Here is a 17796-nt window from a genome sequence, read left to right as displayed (position 1 = left end):
TGGTGCTCACAAACTGAAAAGAAACATGCTGGGATGAATTAGGCCAAGTTATAGGCCATTCAGGGCTCAGAGCTGGCTAAAATGCCTTACAGCACAGGTCATTGTCCAACACCACAGAGCTGTACAGCCACACACAGCCATCACCTGGTTGGCCAGGGCTCCATCCAGACCACAGACCACTCGTACGGCTCGCCACTGTGCTCTAAAAAAAGCAGGCCACTTTACTCTGGTCGACTGTGGCAGTGAAACTTGATAGTGCATTCATTAAGCCTTGTGTTTGTGTGAAAAAATCAAACTTCCTGCCTTGGGCGATAAGAACGGTTTTCATAGATCCAGTCACATATATCGTAGTTTTTTTTTTTTTATATCTTCCAAACTCCACACATTGCTATTGCTGAGCTATGCAAAATCACTCATTGAGTTTGCTTGTTGTATAACATCTGCAAGTCATAGTAAAGGTTTTTAGCAGACTCCAAGGGAGCTCCCAACTTCATAGCATCTTCACCAGCAATCTCTCTGTCTTCATCAGACCATCCTAACAGATGACGACCACTACCATCCAATAACTTTTTTATTTGTCCAAACTGTGGCCTTGACCTTGGCTCACGATTCCTATGTGAATGCAATATATTATACATTCCAATACAATGGCAAAACAGTCTATGTTACTTACCAACACTTAATCATTATTCTGTACATTGTTCTGGGACAACCAGGAGGTGGTGGAAGTCTATGTCCAGCATCAATCCTCTCAATTGTCTAATGACATGGTAATATACCTACTAACTGCATGCTGTACATACTGTGTTGCTATACATACTTCATTGGCTGACATGTCCTCAAAAGGTTTGTGTCCCAAACTCCATATCTCATACAACACACAGCCATAACTCCAAACATCACTGTATAGTGAGTACTTTCTATAGTAGAGTGCCTATGTACCGAATTGTAATATACGAAGCATTGTTAAATATAATTTTCATACTTCAGGAGCTGTCCACTTTACAGGTATCTTCCCCCCTGATGTGACATAGTAGTTTTCATTCAGCAGATCACGGGACATTCCAAAATCAGCAATCTACAGTATATGAAAGCAGAAATTCATTTATAGAGCATTAAACTATTTGTTACCTTGCAAGTAGTTAAGTCAGACACAAGTATGTTTCTGGCTGCTAAATCTCTGTGCACAAAGTGCTTAGCACTTAGATAGGTCATTCCTGCTGCAACTTCTTGGCAAAATTTTAATAGGACAATTGGTAACTTTGGATGAGTATTGCCACTACAAGTGATAGTTAAAAAGTTACAAACAATATACAATGCTCACTTACGAAGATTGTAGTTTAAGTAGTAGACTTCTCAAATCTCCACGTGACATATACTCCAGTACAATCATGGAAGGAGCCTCAGTCACTACACCATGAAGCTTGATCACATTCTCATGATCAAACTGGCACATTATGGCAGCCTCCTGGAGGAATCGTACTCTATCCTTATCAGTAGAATCAGAGTTCAAAGTCTTTATTGCTACTTCCACTTCTTTGGTGGAGGATGGCTTCCACATGCCTCGATTAACCACTCCAAATTCTCCAGTTCCTAACTCTTCAAAACTCCTGGCCAGAAATAGATTGATAGAAATAAATTATAAAGTTTGCAACATCAGTAGGGTATCTAAGAACGACAAAGATAGTGTACTATTTTTTTTAGCATTTACTTGCTTTAGATCAATCCCTTAAGCAAACAAATAAGCACAGGCATTTATTTAAATGCAATTGTAGATTATATTGGAATTGCCTAGGTCAGATAAGCCACTAACCATCACTGTAAGTAAGTATAGAGATCATCAATGAAATATGCTACTACAAAAAGAATATATTAAGATCCTAAAACCAAGTAGCTACATACACTTGACATTTGCATGAAATGCTCACATAGCTACTGATAGGCATCTGATAATTTGAAGGTCAAATTAAAAATCAGCAGTAGCAAGAAAAACCATAGGTAACATAGGCATGCAGTAGAAGCAGGGAGGGCCATCCCCCACTTTGCTTGGTAACAAAACATCAAGATATATGACCCAGTCTGGGAAGACTAGTCTTATCACCTATCTAAAAGTATTGAAAAATGCCGGTTTTAGTGTGTTGTAGCTTACCAATGGTTGAAGCTATGTGTACCAGATTTTCACACGTTTTACACCAATTCCTTACGTTCCAGAGCATCCACTATGCAAGTAGCCATCAACTAAGTTTCCTGCCATTTTTAAACTGTGGTTGATGTATCAGGTGAATTCCAAAAGGGGAGGAAGGCAGGGGCTTGGAAGGAGCTGTTTTAAAAATTGAAAAGGAAGGTGTAGGGATGAATTAAGCCAAGTTATGGGCCATTAAGTCTCAATACTGGCTAAACTGAAAGGAAATCCATAGTACAGGTCTTTGTTCAACACCACAGAGCTGTACAGCCACATAAAGCCATCACCAGGCTGACCAGAGCTCCATTAAGGCCCCACACCACATGCACGGATCGCCACTGGGCTTGGGAAAAGCAGCCAGCAAAAGCAGACCACTCAAGTCTAGCTGATTTTGATTGTGAAATTAAATAGTTTATTATGTAGGCTTGTGGTCTTGGAAAAAATTGAATCTGCTGACATGGGTGATAAGACCAGTTTTCCCAGACTGGGTCACCTATATACTCTAATAATGGAGTCTATAGTCATAGTAAAAATAATCTAAAACACTATCTCAGAGCTAAAATCTACAGGGAGCATGTCCAGACCCCCAGAATGGAATCTATGCCTGTCGTATGCTTCAAACTCCACCATAAAATTTTAATTACCAAAAATGGGCCCTATACTCTTTGGTCTGCTCCACTGCCCCTGATGCGCAGAAACCCTTAAATTTAGACCACACATTTATATATTTGAATTAGAATAGGCAACCAATTATAAACTGGTAAATTATACAATATATTTGACCAAGTTCTTCCTGTTGCAGATTTGTACCATAACACTAAAATGTATCATTAACCAAGTTGTGTTTAATTGAAGAAGTTGCCATAATAAAGTCCAATACCAAGTCTACTCTAGCAGTGGAATTCATAATTTCCTTGAACAATGCAAATTGTTAACGTTAAGGTGGTGGTCAAGTAGTCACCTACAATTGTATTAATTTTTTGGTAATACTGTATCTCTCTCTCCACACAGAGTTCAGGGGAAGTCTACTAGAGCTAACAACAAGGAGGAATGGACCTATGTTCCTGCTGCGCGAAGAAGACCATTTCACCTTTAGCATTAGATGGTTTTAGAATATACATAAATGATTGACGATCCCTCTTTTTGGTAACCAGTGGTTCTTAGCAGTGTTCATGTTCCTATGTATTATCATCAATATTGGTAATACAGAAGGCACAAAATTCACAAGCTTGAATAAAGCAGCTCTACAGTGAAACACCTAACCAGAGTGCAATTGTTATACAAGGCAACATTTGCTATAACCTATCCATGACTAGCATTCAAAATTTTGGCCTGTTACAAAACCCCATTGTACTTAGTAGGTATAGTACATGCTCAATCGCATGAGTTGCATAATCATTGTGGATTTCAAATGGCACAGATGGTTTCTATTCTACAAGAGCTTGTGATGAGAGATTATATATTACAATGTTTTCTCTACACCCAACAAGGATTAACAGTACAATTATGACTATGCTAGCACAAGGCATGCCTGCATGCCCTCATACAGCTAATCATGTTATTTATTATGGCTTCATAGGTTATTGGATTTCTAATAGCCAAGGTTCCTGTTATCCGCTTGACCACCACCTTAAGCTGCTGCACACATACCAAGTACACACTGTTCACTTGTGTAACAAACTGGCAAAAGCAACTAAGTGTGTCGATGAAGTCTGAAGACTTGCAGTTCTTGTTATTTTCACATGGTATTTACTAATAAAAAAGTTATAAATCAAGTTGCGGTTATACATATCTCACGTTCCTATCTCGCAATTGCTCTGAAACTTTTCATTATTATCTATGGCAAGATAGGGCATCCTTGAGTTTTCAGATACACTGATATTAATTTGCAGGGATACTTTAGGTAATAAAGCCACTCTCTAGGGTTCCTATGGATACAAATTTGCTGGGAGAAAACATCCTGATTGCCTGGTAGACTTCTGTAGGAGTTTGAGCATAAATCAGATGGCTGCAGGATTGAAGCTGTTAAAGCTTAATTATGTTTTTTTCTCTTTCTCAAACTCAAGCATATTAACAAAGGCATATCCAGGAATTCTCTAACGTGCTTTCCAGATTTGGTAGTGAGTTATAGCCGAGATGCAGGGGTATGGGGGTGCAGCCCTAAGTTGCTGACATATTTTGAACATTATAATGCTTCAAAATTTACTAGATCTGTGATTTCATGGGTAGTAAGCTATTTTCAATACATGCTTTGTTCCCTGTAAGACATAAATGTCAATTATGGCAAATATAGTGACTCAAATATACATATCAAATTTAGCTGCTAACTTATAATTATATACCCATATTGCATTCTCTAATGAATGTTCTATTAGAATAGTTAGACTGCATTACTAGGATACATATGCATGACTGCTCTATTAGAGTATCTCAGTACAAACCCTTGGCCTTGTTCTCCCTTAATAATAATTATGAGGAATCAATGTAAGTTTTCTAATGCACAATAGCTATACTACTCTGTCCTGTTCCCATTCACTCTACATTTTTGCTACCAAACTAAGACAGTTTGGTGTTCCTGCTGCAAACCCACAAGTTAAAATCTCAGAGGGGAGTTCAGAACCCCAGGAAACCTCTCTAAATACGCCCTTGCTTAATATAACATCTTTAAACAGGCTGTAGGACCAGGTGTCTTCACCACTTGTGCTGTAAAGCCTTAGTAAATAAATAAATAAAGTAATTAAGTATAGTTGATAATTCTGTATGTAGAAAAACGTGTGGTCAGTAGTAGTTGGCAATAGGTGCTTTGTATTAGTGATGCCATGATATATCATATATTGCAATAATTGTGATAGAAACATTTCATGATAAAGATAAAGAAAAAAAAGTATATCGTGATATAAAAACACAAATTATTTCGTGAAAAGTGATGTGATATTTGCAAAATATGAGGATATTTCTCTAGCAACATGTGGTGATGTATAAAAAACAAGTGTCAACTTTGTCACATCATTGTTATAAGCATAAAAGATTGACTGAATAAACTTGTCCTGTGAAAACATTAACATATTCAATTCATTTAATATTGTGACTATCGTGAAATAAGTCCCATGATATTGTGATTATCGTGATATTAAGCATGTAGCCTAGTGTAGAAGTATAAATACATCTTTACTAATCCATCATGTGCTTAATCTGCTCATGGCTTAAAAAACTATGTAAATAGTGCATTGCTTGAGTAATCTAACAGATCACGCACTTTTAATAAAACCTATCAGTAAAATAATCTAATCCAAAACAGCCAAGCTGTAAAAAAACAGTGCGGCCCTCAAAAAGGCTATGGCGAAAAAAGATGTGAAATCCAAGGTGGCGGCCAAGAAATGGCTGTGATGGTAGGTTAATGGTAAAAATTTTAATAACGACAATTCAGGTGAATTTTTGTACTGCTTGGTCTTGGCAAAAAATTCACCTAAATTGCCGTTATTAAAATTTTTACCATTAACCTACCATCACAGCCATTTCTTGGCCGCCACCTTGGATTTCACATCTTTTTTCACCATAGCCTTTTTGAGGGCCGCACTGTTTTTTTACAGCTTGGCTGTTTTGGATTAGATTTCATTTCTTTTTGTATTTGTATACCACAAACTTTGGGACTTTTTTAACCTGTCTTTTTTTTCTTTACCACAGGAAGAAGAAAAGATGAAGCAGATGTATTTTAAATATTTCTGATTTTATCAGTAAATGTACAAATTATATATATAATACATATCTTTATTACAGAACTCTCCATGGTGGTTTCTTTGTAACTGAACACTCTACAAGGTGACTTCTTCTTGATGCCCTCTCTACAGGGTGAATTGTTAGTAGCTGAATAATCTACAAGGTAACTTCTTCTAGCTGATCTCTCTACAGGGTGATTTGTTTGTAGCTGAACTCTCTACAAGGTAACTTCTTCTAACTAATCTTTCTACAGGGCAATTTGTTTGTGGCTGAATTTTCTACAGGTTGATTTCTTTGAAGCTGAACTCTCTACAAGGTAACTTCTTCTAGCTGATCTTTCTACAGGGAGATTTGTTTGTAGCTGAACTCTCTACAGGTGATTTGTTTGCAGCTGAACTCTCTACATGATTGTTTCTTTGTAACTGAACTCTCTACAAGGTGACTTCTTCTAGCTGATCTTTCTAGAGGGTGATTTGTTTGTAGCTGAATTCTCTACAAGGAAACTTCTTCTAGCTGATCTCTCTACAGGGAGATTTGTTTGTAGCTGAACTCTCTACAGGTGATTTGTTTGCAGCTGAACTCTCTACATGATGGTTTCTTGGTAGCTGAACTCTCTACAAGGTAATTTCTTTTAGCTGATGTCTCTACAAGATCACTAGTTTGTAGCTGAACTCTCTACATTATGATTTCTTTGTAACTGAACTCTCTACAAGGTGACTCCTTCTAGCTGATCTTTCTATAGGGTGATTTGTTAGTAGCTGAACCCTCTACAAAGAAACTTCTTCTAGCTGATCTCTCTACAGGGAGATTTGTTTGTAGCTGAACTCTCTACAGGTGATTTGTTTGCAGCTGAACTCTCTACATGATGGTTTCTTTGCAGCTGAACTCTCTACAAGATAACTTCTTCTAGCTGATCTCTCTATAGGGAGATTTGTTTGTAGCTGAACTCTCTACAGGTTATTTGTTTGCAGCTGAATTCTCTACATGATGGTTTCTTTGTAACTGAACTGTCCACAAAGTAACTTCTAGCTGATCTTTCTACAGGGTGATTTGTTTGTAGCTGAACTCTCTACAAGGAAACTTCTTCTAGCTGATCTCTCTACAGGGAGATTTGTTTGTAGCTGAACTCTCTACAGGTGATTTGTTTGCAGCTGAACTCTTTACATGATGGTTTCTTTGTAGCAGAACTCTCTACAAGGTAACTGATGTCTGTACAAGGTCACTAGTTTGTAGCTGAACTCTCTATATATGGTGGTTTCTTTGTAACTGAACTCTCTACAAGGTGACTTCTTCTAGCTGATCTTTCTACAGGGTCATTTGTTTGTAGTTGAACTCTCTACAAGGAAACTTCTTCTAACTGATCTCTCTACAGGGAGATTTGTTAGTAGCTGAACTCTCTACAGGTGATTTGTTTGCAGCTGAACTCTCTACATGATGGTTTCTTTGTAGCTGAACTCTCTACAAGATAACTTCTTCTACCTGAGCTCCCTACAGGGAGATTTGTTTGTAGCTGAACGTTCTATAGGTGATTTGTTTGCAGCTGAACTCTCTACAACATGGTTTCTTTGTAGCTGAACTCTCCACAAGGTAACTTCTTCTAGCTGATCTTTCTACAGGGTGATTTGTTTGTAGCTGAACTCTCTACAAGGAAACTTCTTCTAGCTGATCTCTCTACAGGGAGATTTGTTTGTAGCTGAACTCTCTACAGGTGATTTGTTTGCAGCTGAACTCTCTACATGGTGGTTTCTTTGTAGCAGAACTCTCTACAAGGTAATTTCTTTTAGCTGATGTCTCTACAAGGTCACTAGTTTGTAGCTGAATTCTCTACATGATAGTTTCTTTGTAACTGAACTCTCTACAAGGTGACTCCTTCTAGCTGATCTTTCTACAGGGTGATTTGTTTGTAGCTGAACTCTCTACAAGGAAACTTCTCCTAGCTGATCTCTCTACAGGGAAATTTGCTTGTAGCTGACTCTCTACAGGTGTTTTGTTTGCAGCTGAACTCTCTACATGATGGTTTCTTTGTAGCTGAACTCTCTACAAGGTAATTTCTTCTAGCTGATCTTTCTATAGGGTGATTTGTTTGTAGCTGAACTATCTACAAGGAAACTTCGTCTAGCTGATCTCTCTACAGGGAGATTTGCTTGTAGCTGAACTCTCTACATGTGATTTGTTTGCAGCCTAACTCTCTACATGATAGTTTCTCTGTAGCTGAACTCTCTATAAGGTAACTTCTTTTAGCTAATGTCTCTACAAGGTCACTAGTTTGTAGCTGAACTTTCTACATGATGGTTTCTTTGTAACTGAACTCTCTGCAAAGTTACTTCTTCTAGCTGATCTCTCTACAGGGTGATTTGTTTGTAGCTGAACTCTCTACAAGGAAACTTTTTCTGGCTGATCTCTCTACAGAGAGATTTGTTTGTAGCTGAACTCTCTACAGGTGATTTGTTTGCAGCTAAACTCTCTACATGATGGTTTCTTTGTAGCTGAACTCTCTACAAGGTAACTTCTTCTATTGATCTCTCTACAGGGTGATTTGTTTGTAGTTGAACTCTCTACATGGTAGTTTCTTTGTAGCTGAACTCTACAAGGTGATTTCTTCTAGCTGAACTATCCCTTTCCATAGTTGCATGAACTCCCTATAAGGTAACTTTTTCTAGCTGATCTCTCTACAGGGTGAATTGTTTGTAGCTGATCTCTCTACAGGGTGACTTGTTTCTAGCTGATCTCTATACAAGTTGCTTGTTTCTAGCTGATCTCTTGAATTCTCTTCAGGGTGACTGCTCTATTAGGATGACTGCTCTATTAGAGTATCTCGATCTCGCACTTGCTGCACCAAGTTGGATTTCGTGTTATAACTCCGTGGCTTTAAGTCTGATTCTTCTACACCATTGAAGAGCCTTTCTAAGATGATTACTCCATCTATACAGCGATTTTCAAAGCATTCCCCCTAGTGGTTTATCTGGTAGACGTGGCAAGTAGTCGTTTTTTATTAGCTAATCTCGATTGCGTAATTGTTACACACTGTTGGTTTTTTCGTTGTATCTTCCTGGTTTTTAGCTCGATTTCTTTCAAACCACAAAAGGTTTGAGGTTCAATAGTTAACCTATTCACCCACCGAGTTTCAGCTTCTTCCCATACGTGGTTTACCCTGTAGGCGTGACAACATATTGGTGTTATTTTTCGTGAATAATCGATTATAACTCTTTACCTGTTTATCGTATCCTAGCCAAAGTTGGTACAACGATGTGCCTTTATACCCCCCTTCTGTTGGCCAAATTTCAAGGAAATCGGATATGGCGTTCGCGTTTTATAGCAGTTTTTGTAAGTGTGCGAAAAGAGGAAGAAAAATAAGAAGATGAAGAAAAACGAAGAAACTAAGCCAATTTTTGAAGTCGCATATCTCGGGAACGCGTGAAGCGATTTCGCTCTAATTTGGAATGTGGAGTGCTGAAAGTGGAGGGAGTGTCCACAGCAAAAATCGTCTTGTTTCATCAAGGCAGCACAGAACTACGGAGGTGCAAAAATTGCGTTTTCTTTCTTCCTGTCAGTATACTACGGGTGTTGCGCGCCGGCTTCTTGGGCCGCACGACGCACTACCGTGTGTCTTGATAATACCTCAGATAAAGTATGCAATGTTTGCAGCTGTTGGCTAAATTGTGTTCAATACTGTAATAAATTTTCATAACAATATCATACACCATGAGGGCTCTATAACATGAAGAGGCAAAAGTACCTCAGCAAAAATTTTCTAACTAATCTAAACAAGAGTTTGTTGCATGATTTTGAGGATGAGTTATGTTTATGTGCACACAGGTCATAATGCATGACAGCTCAATCAGTTGAGAACAATGTAAATTTGAATGCAGTGCTCAATTAGCTATGCAAAATTTCTTCAAAGCTCATATGAGATACTTTGTGTGTACAGAAATTACCAACACTTTGGAAACAGAATGTGTGATTATCTATTGATTTTAAATCAGGCCCATAGCCAGGGGGTTCAGGGGCTTCTGAAGAACCACCCCCTTGGAAAAAGTCCACAATTTCAGTAAAAAGGTCCACAATTTTAGCAAAAAGGTCGCCAAAAGCTCCACAATTTTAGTATACAAGTCCTAATTTCAGTAGCAAAAGTCCATTACTGTAGCTAAAATTTACTAAATACCACTAACAAGTAGCAATATCAAGCTATAGTACGTTTGCGTTCACTTGGACTTCTTATAGCTGAGTAGAAATCAAAGGCTTTGTAAATTAGATCAACCAGTGGGTAGACAGTTATTATGTAACCATAATGCACTAACTGTCCATTGGAAACACATGATCTGGCTTCTTTGGGTTTACCACCTGAAATATATTCACACAGCACTATGCGGTCAAACAGGATGTCCAATAGCAATGTACAGCACAATTTTTACAGCTTCATAACTCTTTTTCTTGTTAAACAACAAGGCGGTTTTGGTGCTCATTTGTGTGGATTTTCATGGGCTTCCTAATGGTACAAATTTGAAATTCATATCTTATTGTGTTGGCACTGGCAGTTCAGTAAGAAGGTCCAAGTGAACGCGAATGTACTTTAAATGAAGTGTTTCCGGTTGCTTATTCAGTGCTTGTAACGAAAGATCAAGATACTCTAGAGCAGTTAACCACTCTAACAGAACAATCACTCTAATAGAGCATTCACATTTCATTTTAAACCTGCATGTAGCTAACTACTAAATTTATTTACAAAAATATAGTGAAATTGTCTAAACTAGAGCTTTCATTAAAATAAAAAAATGTGCATAAGTTCCCCAGACCACCATGAATAACATCCATGCTTCAACTCCATGCAATGTGTAAATTTCATTGCCTTAAAGCACTCTTTGGCCTGCTCCACTGCCCCTGCTGAGAGAGCGCTCATGCTTTTCCATCCATATTCACTGTGACACTCCAATACATTTAGACACGGATGGTATAATTACAGTAGCAGTAGAGATACTTTGCTAGATGTCATCAATATAGCTGGCCTTGAGCTTGTTGAATCTGCTGCCTAACAAGATTAATTGTGTTATTTTTACTGACTGAAATGCCACTAAATTCAACCTTTTTGATTTCCAAAACTTTCCTTGGGCTGGCATACCCCCAGACCCCTAGTTTCAGCATGCGAAGCTCAGCATGCAAAGCATGCGAAGCTCAGCATGCAAAGCATGTTGAAAACTACACCCTGATGTAGCTATTCCTGCACCATACCATGCAAAAAAGGGTCCACCTTTTCTTCTAAAGAACCTACCCAGATAAAAGTCTGGCTATGGCCCTCTAAATGTTGAAGCACACTGTATTTGTGTTTGCAAGAGTCTAGTACAGCATGATTGCTTACGTGACTTCACTGTGACATAATTTGCGGAATCTCTTCCCTTCAAATTCTTCATAGATTTTGTGCTCATCAGAAGAAGGCTCCAGATATACTGGACCAATGTCTTCTTCAATCTCACATGGAGTCTCATAAATTTGCTGCTCATCTTCCATTGATTCAGCTATTTCATATGGTGCAGGACCTTCCATTTCATATATCCTTACTGTACATGTGGATGATGATGGCAATTCGTATTGTGCTGGCACAGTGACATTATATTGTCTCTTCATTGAGGATATGGCTTTGTCCACAAATGAAGCTTTACCAGAAAGATCAGGCTCCTCATAGTCCAGCTATATAGTAAGTATCAAGCTTGTCAATTATAAATTATGTCTATCTATATACCTGAGGAATTGATATGGATGCTTGGTCATTAGTGATGACTATACTTGTATCTTCATAAACTGGCTGCATATATTATACTCATCAATAACACCATCTTATTATATTATTGAGAGGTTACCTGTAGTGGTTCGGTGGATGACTGGTACACTTCATTAGCAAAACATAAAGTACTACTGGTCTTGCAACCTGTAAAATGTCCATTTATTTAAAGTGCATATACTCACAGCTGACAAAATTTTAGGATTTTACAGAATCAGCTAGTTGTCATATATACATATATAGTTAATATGTTGCTTTTGAGCTGAATGCATTATGAGAGCACCTGTGTGTGCAGTAATGGTTTGACTCAGTGTCAGTTTACTTTGAGTGCATGGGAAGGTCAAAAGTGCAAGAGTATGTTTAATATTCCATATTGTACACCTGACATCAAAAGGCGGTGTCTATTGTAGTTTCTAGTTTGACCCCAACACAATACACTCACCCAAACAGTATACAAGCTACGGATTAACAGACTCAATTGTTTCACCACAGAAATGCAATAATGATAAACCCATTTTAAAAATTATCAGATGGAATGTTAATTTGGCAAATACATGAGACACAACATGGGTAAATGAATTAATCCAAATAAGAGTATCCTAGGCTTGCATTTATAACAAAGGCAACAATAAGTTGGCATTAAGCAACACTACAAGGTCCATCTTTTAAAATCTAAAGCCAAGTGAAACGTAATAAATCTTTATTCACTTTCAGTCACAGTTATTGCCTTTTCCAGTTTTCCTCCCTACAGAAATACACTCAATAACTGCACTCACACCCACTAAAACCGATAGCCATTCCATCACACCATCACTGGCTGAATCTTTGCACATGTGCAGTAAGCCACTCACTCTCATGCACCCTTCACAGCAGCTAGCTTTGTGCAATAATCCAGCTAAAGCACCACTACACTTGTGCAACATAAAAATATAACACTTAAGCATTCTACTATACATATTGGCTTTACTGCATGTTATGTTTTCTCTCACCCGTGTGCTACATTTGTTCCTGGCCTCACCCACTTTTTCTGAGCCATATTTTGGTGTAGCACTCTTATAAATGTGCAAAACTACATATAGTGGATACAAAGTATGTATTTACATACTGTGTTAGTGCATAAAACACTCTGCAATAGTTATGTATAGGTGAATGTGTAAACAATGTTGTATTCATTAGATTACTATTCTAACAAATTCTTGTTACATACATAGAAACTATGTGACCCAGTCTGGGAAAACCGGTCTTATCGCCTATTTAAAAGTATCAAGAAACACCGGTTTTAAGTATTTAGTGTGTTTTAGCTCGCCAATGGTTGAAGCTATATGTGTACCAAATTTTCACACGTCTGTGCAAGTAGCCAACAACTAAGTTTCCCGCCATTTTAGATAGTTTTAGCCAACAACTAAGTTTCCCGCCATTTTAGATAGTTTTCAAACCAAGGTTGACTGTATCAGGCGAGCTGCAAAAGGGGTGGGAGGTGGGGGGGGGGGGGGCTGGAAGGCAAGAACGATAGTATTAAAAAATTGAAAAGGAAGGCGTAGGGATGAATTAGGCCACGTTTTGGGCCATTCAGGTATCAAAATTGGCTAAAATGAAAGGACATTCACAGCAGAGGTACTTATTCAACACCACAGAGCTGTACAGCCACACACAGTCATCCCCAGGCTGACCAGAGCTCCACTAAGGCCCCACACCGCATTTACAGATTGCCACTGGGCTTGGGAAAAGCAGCCAGAAAAACCAGACCACTCAAGTCTAGCTGATTTTGATTGTGGAATTAGCTAGATAGTTTATTCATGTAGCTTTGTGTCCTGGGTGAAAAATCGAATCTGCTGACATGGGCGATAAGACCGATTTTCTCAGACTGGGTCACACATATATATTAGGATAAACTATCTAACTACCTTCAGATGTAGAGTGTGAACTCTCAGCTCCAACAAAATATCTCTCTTTTTTTTTCTGTGCTTTTCTTACAAAGACAATTACAAGTAGCACCACTATAATGATAGCTACAACAAATATGACTCCTCCAATTGCTCCACCAATAGCAGCACCATCTGATCCCCCTCCACCATCTGGTTTGGTTAATTAATTTCAATTAAGTTACTGATTTACTTACTGAACTCACCAGCTACACAACGAAACTTTCCTCCAATACTAGTCCAAGTAGCTACACCATTCACATCATCACACACATGTGCCCCATCACCTCTAGTAGTGAAACCACTTGAACAATTCAGTGAACACCTTGAACCATAAGTCATATTACAAACACCAACTGATTGGCTGTTTGTTATCTCCATTTCTGGATCATTACATGTTAAGATGGTACAAGTCACTGGCTCACTACTCCATGTCCCATCAGCAGTACAACTTGGTTGTCTGTTACCATTCAACTGATAACCACGATTACAATAATAAGTACATGTGTTCTGGAAGATACTTGTGGTAGAGAAACAAGTCACATTACCATTCTCTGGATCACTGAGACTGGAACATTGGACTGCAATGTGCATGAGTAACATTAATATGGAAATATCATATTGAGCACTCTTACATACCTGGAGAACAAGACACTTCTCTACCATCGAACATCCATGTTACTCCTCCCATACCATCTAGATCACAGTTATATTGGTTGGTATTTCCTGATCTGTCATACCCATCCTCACACTCCACCATACAGCCATTTCTTGGCCGCCACTTTGGATTTCACATCTTTTTTCACCATGGCCTTTATGGGGGCCGCACCTATTTTTTACAGCTTGGCTGTTTTTGATTAGATATCACTTCTTTTTGTATTTGTATACTGCAAAGTTGGCCTATGGCTGGCTTTGGGGCTTTTTTAACCCATGTGTTTTTTTCTTTACCACAGGAAGAAGAAAATAACTTAAAGAAGAATTTTAGTACTTCAATTATTTTTGATTTTATTAGTAATTATACAAATTATATACATATATTTATTACATGCTCATTATTCCCCACAGGATTTTTTTTGCAGCTGATCTCTCTACTGGGTGACTTGAAATGTAGCTGAACTATATACAGGATGGTTTTTTTGTAGCTGAACTCTCTGTAACAGGTGATTTGTTTGCAGCTAAACTCTCTACATGGTGGTGTCTTTATAGCCGAACTCTCTACATGATGGTTTCTTTGTAGCTGAACTCTCTATAAGGTGACTTCGTCTAGCTGAACTCTCTACAGGGTGATTTGTTTGTAGCTGAACTCTCTGCAGGGTGATTTGTTTGCAGCTGAACTCTCTACATGATGGTTTCTTTGTAGCTGAACTCTCTACAAGGTGACTTCGTCCAGTTGATCTCTCTACGGGGTGATTTGTTTCTAGCTGAACTCTCTACAGGTGAATTGTTTGCAATTAAACTCTCTACATGGTGGTTTCTTTGTAGCTGAACTCTCTACAAGGTAACTTCTTCTCTACAGGGTGATTTGTTGTAGTTGAATTCTCTACAAGGTGGTTTGTATGAGGCTGAACTCTCTACATGGCGGTTTCTTTGTTGCTGAACTGTCTACAGAGTGATTTGTTTGCAGCTGAACTCTCTACATGATGGTTTCTTTGTAACTGAACACTCTACAAGGTGACTTCTTCTAGCTGATCTTTCTACAGGGTGAATTGTTGTAGCTGAACTATCTACAAGGTAACTTCTTCTAGCTGATCTCTATACAGGGTGATTTGTTTGTAGTTGAATTCTGTACAGGTGGTTTCTTTGTAGCTGAACTCTGTACATGATGGTTTCTTTGTAGCTAAACTCTTTACAAGGTGACTTCTTGTAGCTGAACTCTCTACAGGGTAATTTCTTTGTAGCTGAACTCTCTATATGATGGTTTCTTTGTAAATGAACTCTCTACAAGGTGAATTCTTCTACCTGATCTCTCTACAGGGTGATTTGTTTGTAACTGAACTCTGTACAAGTGCGTTTTTGTGGGTGATCTCACTGCAGGTTGATTTGTTTGTAGCTGAACTCACTAAAGGGTGATTTTGCTTGTAGCTGAACTCCTTGCATTGTATCTAGTTTCTAGCTGATCTCTCTACAGGGTGATTTGTTTGTAGCTGATCTCTCTACAAGTTGATTTGTGTGTAGCTGATCTCTCTGCAGGTTGATTAATTTGTCAGCCGATCTCTCTACAGGGTAATTTGTTTGTAGCTGATCTCTCTACAAGTTGATTTGTGTGTAGCTGATCTTTCTACTGGTTGATTTGTTTGTAGCCGATCTCTCTACAGGGTGATTTACTTGTAGCTGAACTCCTTACATTGTGTCCAGTTTCTAGCTGATCTCTCTACAGGGTGATTTGTTTGTAACTGAACTCTGTACAAGTGCGTTTTTGTGGGTGATCTCACTGCAGGTTGATTTGTTTGTAGCTGAACTCACTAAAGGGTGATTTGCTTGTAGCTGAATTCCTTACATTGTGTCCAGTTTCTAGCTGATCTCTCTACAGAGTGATTTGTTTGTAGCTGATCTCTCTACAAGTTGATTTGTTTGTAGCTGATCTCTCTACAAGTTGATTTGTGTGTAGCTGATCTCTCTGCAGGTTGATTAATTTGTCAGCCGATCTCTCTACAGGGTAATTTGTTTGTAGCTGATCTCTCTACAAGTTGATTTGTGTGTAGCTGATCTTTCTACTGGTTGATTTGTTTGTAGCCGATCTCTCTACAGGGTGATTTACTTGTAGCTGAACTCCTTACATTGTGTCCAGTTTCTAGCTGATCTCTCTACAGGGTGATTTGTTTGTAACTGAACTCTGTACAAGTGCGTTTTTGTGGGTGATCTCACTGCAGGTTGATTTGTTTGTAGCTGAACTCACTAAAGGGTGATTTGCTTGTAGCTGAACTCCTTACATTGTGTCCAGTTTCTAGCTGATCTCTCTACAGAGTGATTTGTTTGTAGCTGAACTCTCTATAAGGTGATTTATTTGTAGCTGAACTCCTTACATTGTGTGTAGTTTCTAGCTGATCTCTCTACAGGGTGATTTGTTTGTAATTGATCTCTCTACAAGTTGATTTGTGTGTAGCTGACCTCTCTGCAGGTTGATTTGTTTGTAGCCGATCTCTCTATAGGGTAATTTGTTTGTAGCTGAACTCTCTATAAGGTGATTTGTTTATAGTTGATCTCTCTGCAGGTTGATTTGTTTTAGCTGAACTCTCTAGAGGGTGATTGCTTGTAGCTGAACTCCTTACATTGTGTCTAGTTTCTAGCTGATGTCTCTACAGGGTGATTTTTTGTAGCTGAACTCTCTTCAGGGTGATTTGTTTCTAGCTGATCTCTCTACAGGTAGATTTTTGTTGATTTGTTCATTGCTGATCGCTCTAAAGGTAATTGATTTGTTGCAGTTGAACACCCTGCAAAGTGTTTTGTTTGTAGCTGATCACTCTAAAGGGTAATTTGTTTGTAGCTGAACACTCTCCACAGTGACTTGTGTGTAGCTGAATTCTGTGTAACTGAATTCTCTAGAGAGTGACTTAATTGTAGCTGAATTTTCTACACAGTGCATGACTTGTTTATAGCTGAACTTTCTTCAGTGTGACTTGTAATGTTCTGAATCTCTATAGTGGTATATTTGCTTAACTCTCCACATGGTGACTGTCTTCTTGCTGAACTGTCTATAAGATTAACTGTTTGCAGCTGAACTCCCTACAGAATAACTTGTGATGTAATAAAATTCTATAATGGAGTAAATAAATTAGCCAAATGCTCTATTAGGGTGACTGTTCTATTAGAGTATCTCGATCTCGCATTTGCTACACGGAGTTGGCTTTCGAATCATAACTCAGTGGTTTGTAATCCGATTCTTCTGTACTACTGCAAGGACTTTCTATCAAGATTATTCCAGCTATACACCGATTTTCAGCTCATTGCTCTAAGCGGTTTGCCTAGTAGGCGTGAAAACTAATACTTTTTTATTCATAAAAATCGATCGCGTAATTGTGACACAGGTTGGGTTTTGTGTCATATCTCCGTGGTCTTTATCTCGATTCCTTTCAAACCACCAAAAGGCACTCCTACGATGGTTACTCCATCTACATAGCAATTTTCAACTCATTCCATGAAGCGGTTTACCCTGTAGGCGTGACGACAAATCGATCTTGTTTTACGTGAATAATCGGTAATAA

At 38.4% G+C, this 17796-nt stretch overlaps 1 protein-coding gene across 1 annotated transcript; it reads right to left on the bottom strand.

Annotated features, from left to right (window-relative positions):
• Positions 1 to 361: 361 nt before the first annotated feature.
• On the bottom strand, positions 362 to 14160 carry LOC136248267 (ephrin type-A receptor 3-like). Its single transcript, XM_066040065.1, has 11 exons — positions 13801 to 14160; positions 13577 to 13747; positions 11752 to 11819; positions 11634 to 11696; positions 11253 to 11581; positions 1329 to 1610; positions 1132 to 1279; positions 986 to 1078; positions 821 to 934; positions 674 to 759; positions 362 to 612 (listed from the first exon to the last, which is right to left on the bottom strand). Exons 1-11 carry the CDS (start codon positions 13973 to 13975, stop codon positions 414 to 416), a joined length of 1728 nt encoding a protein of 575 aa, XP_065896137.1. The 5' UTR covers positions 13976 to 14160; the 3' UTR covers positions 362 to 413.
• Between the last annotated feature and the right edge of the window lie 3636 nt (positions 14161 to 17796).

The sequence above is a fragment of the Dysidea avara genome, chromosome 3 (genome assembly GCF_963678975.1).
Source record: "Dysidea avara chromosome 3, odDysAvar1.4, whole genome shotgun sequence".
NCBI classification, from domain to species: Eukaryota; Metazoa; Porifera; class Demospongiae; order Dictyoceratida; family Dysideidae; genus Dysidea; species Dysidea avara.
This window is presented reverse-complemented; position numbering and strand designations above follow the sequence as displayed.

What these genes read in the sequence shown, in the direction of transcription:
- LOC136248267 (XM_066040065.1), bottom strand. Translation starts at nt 13,975, where the DNA reads ATGGAGATAACAAACAGCCAATCAGTTGGTGTTTGTAATATGACTTAT. An exon ending in CATCCATATCAATTCCTCAG is followed by an intron (nt 11,582 to 11,633) that starts GTATATAGATAG and finishes CTTACTATATAG; the next exon opens with CTGGACTATGAGGAGCCTGA. An exon ending in CTACTTAAACTACAATCTTC is followed by an intron (nt 1,280 to 1,328) that starts GTAAGTGAGCAT and finishes TATCACTTGTAG; the next exon opens with TGGCAATACTCATCCAAAGT.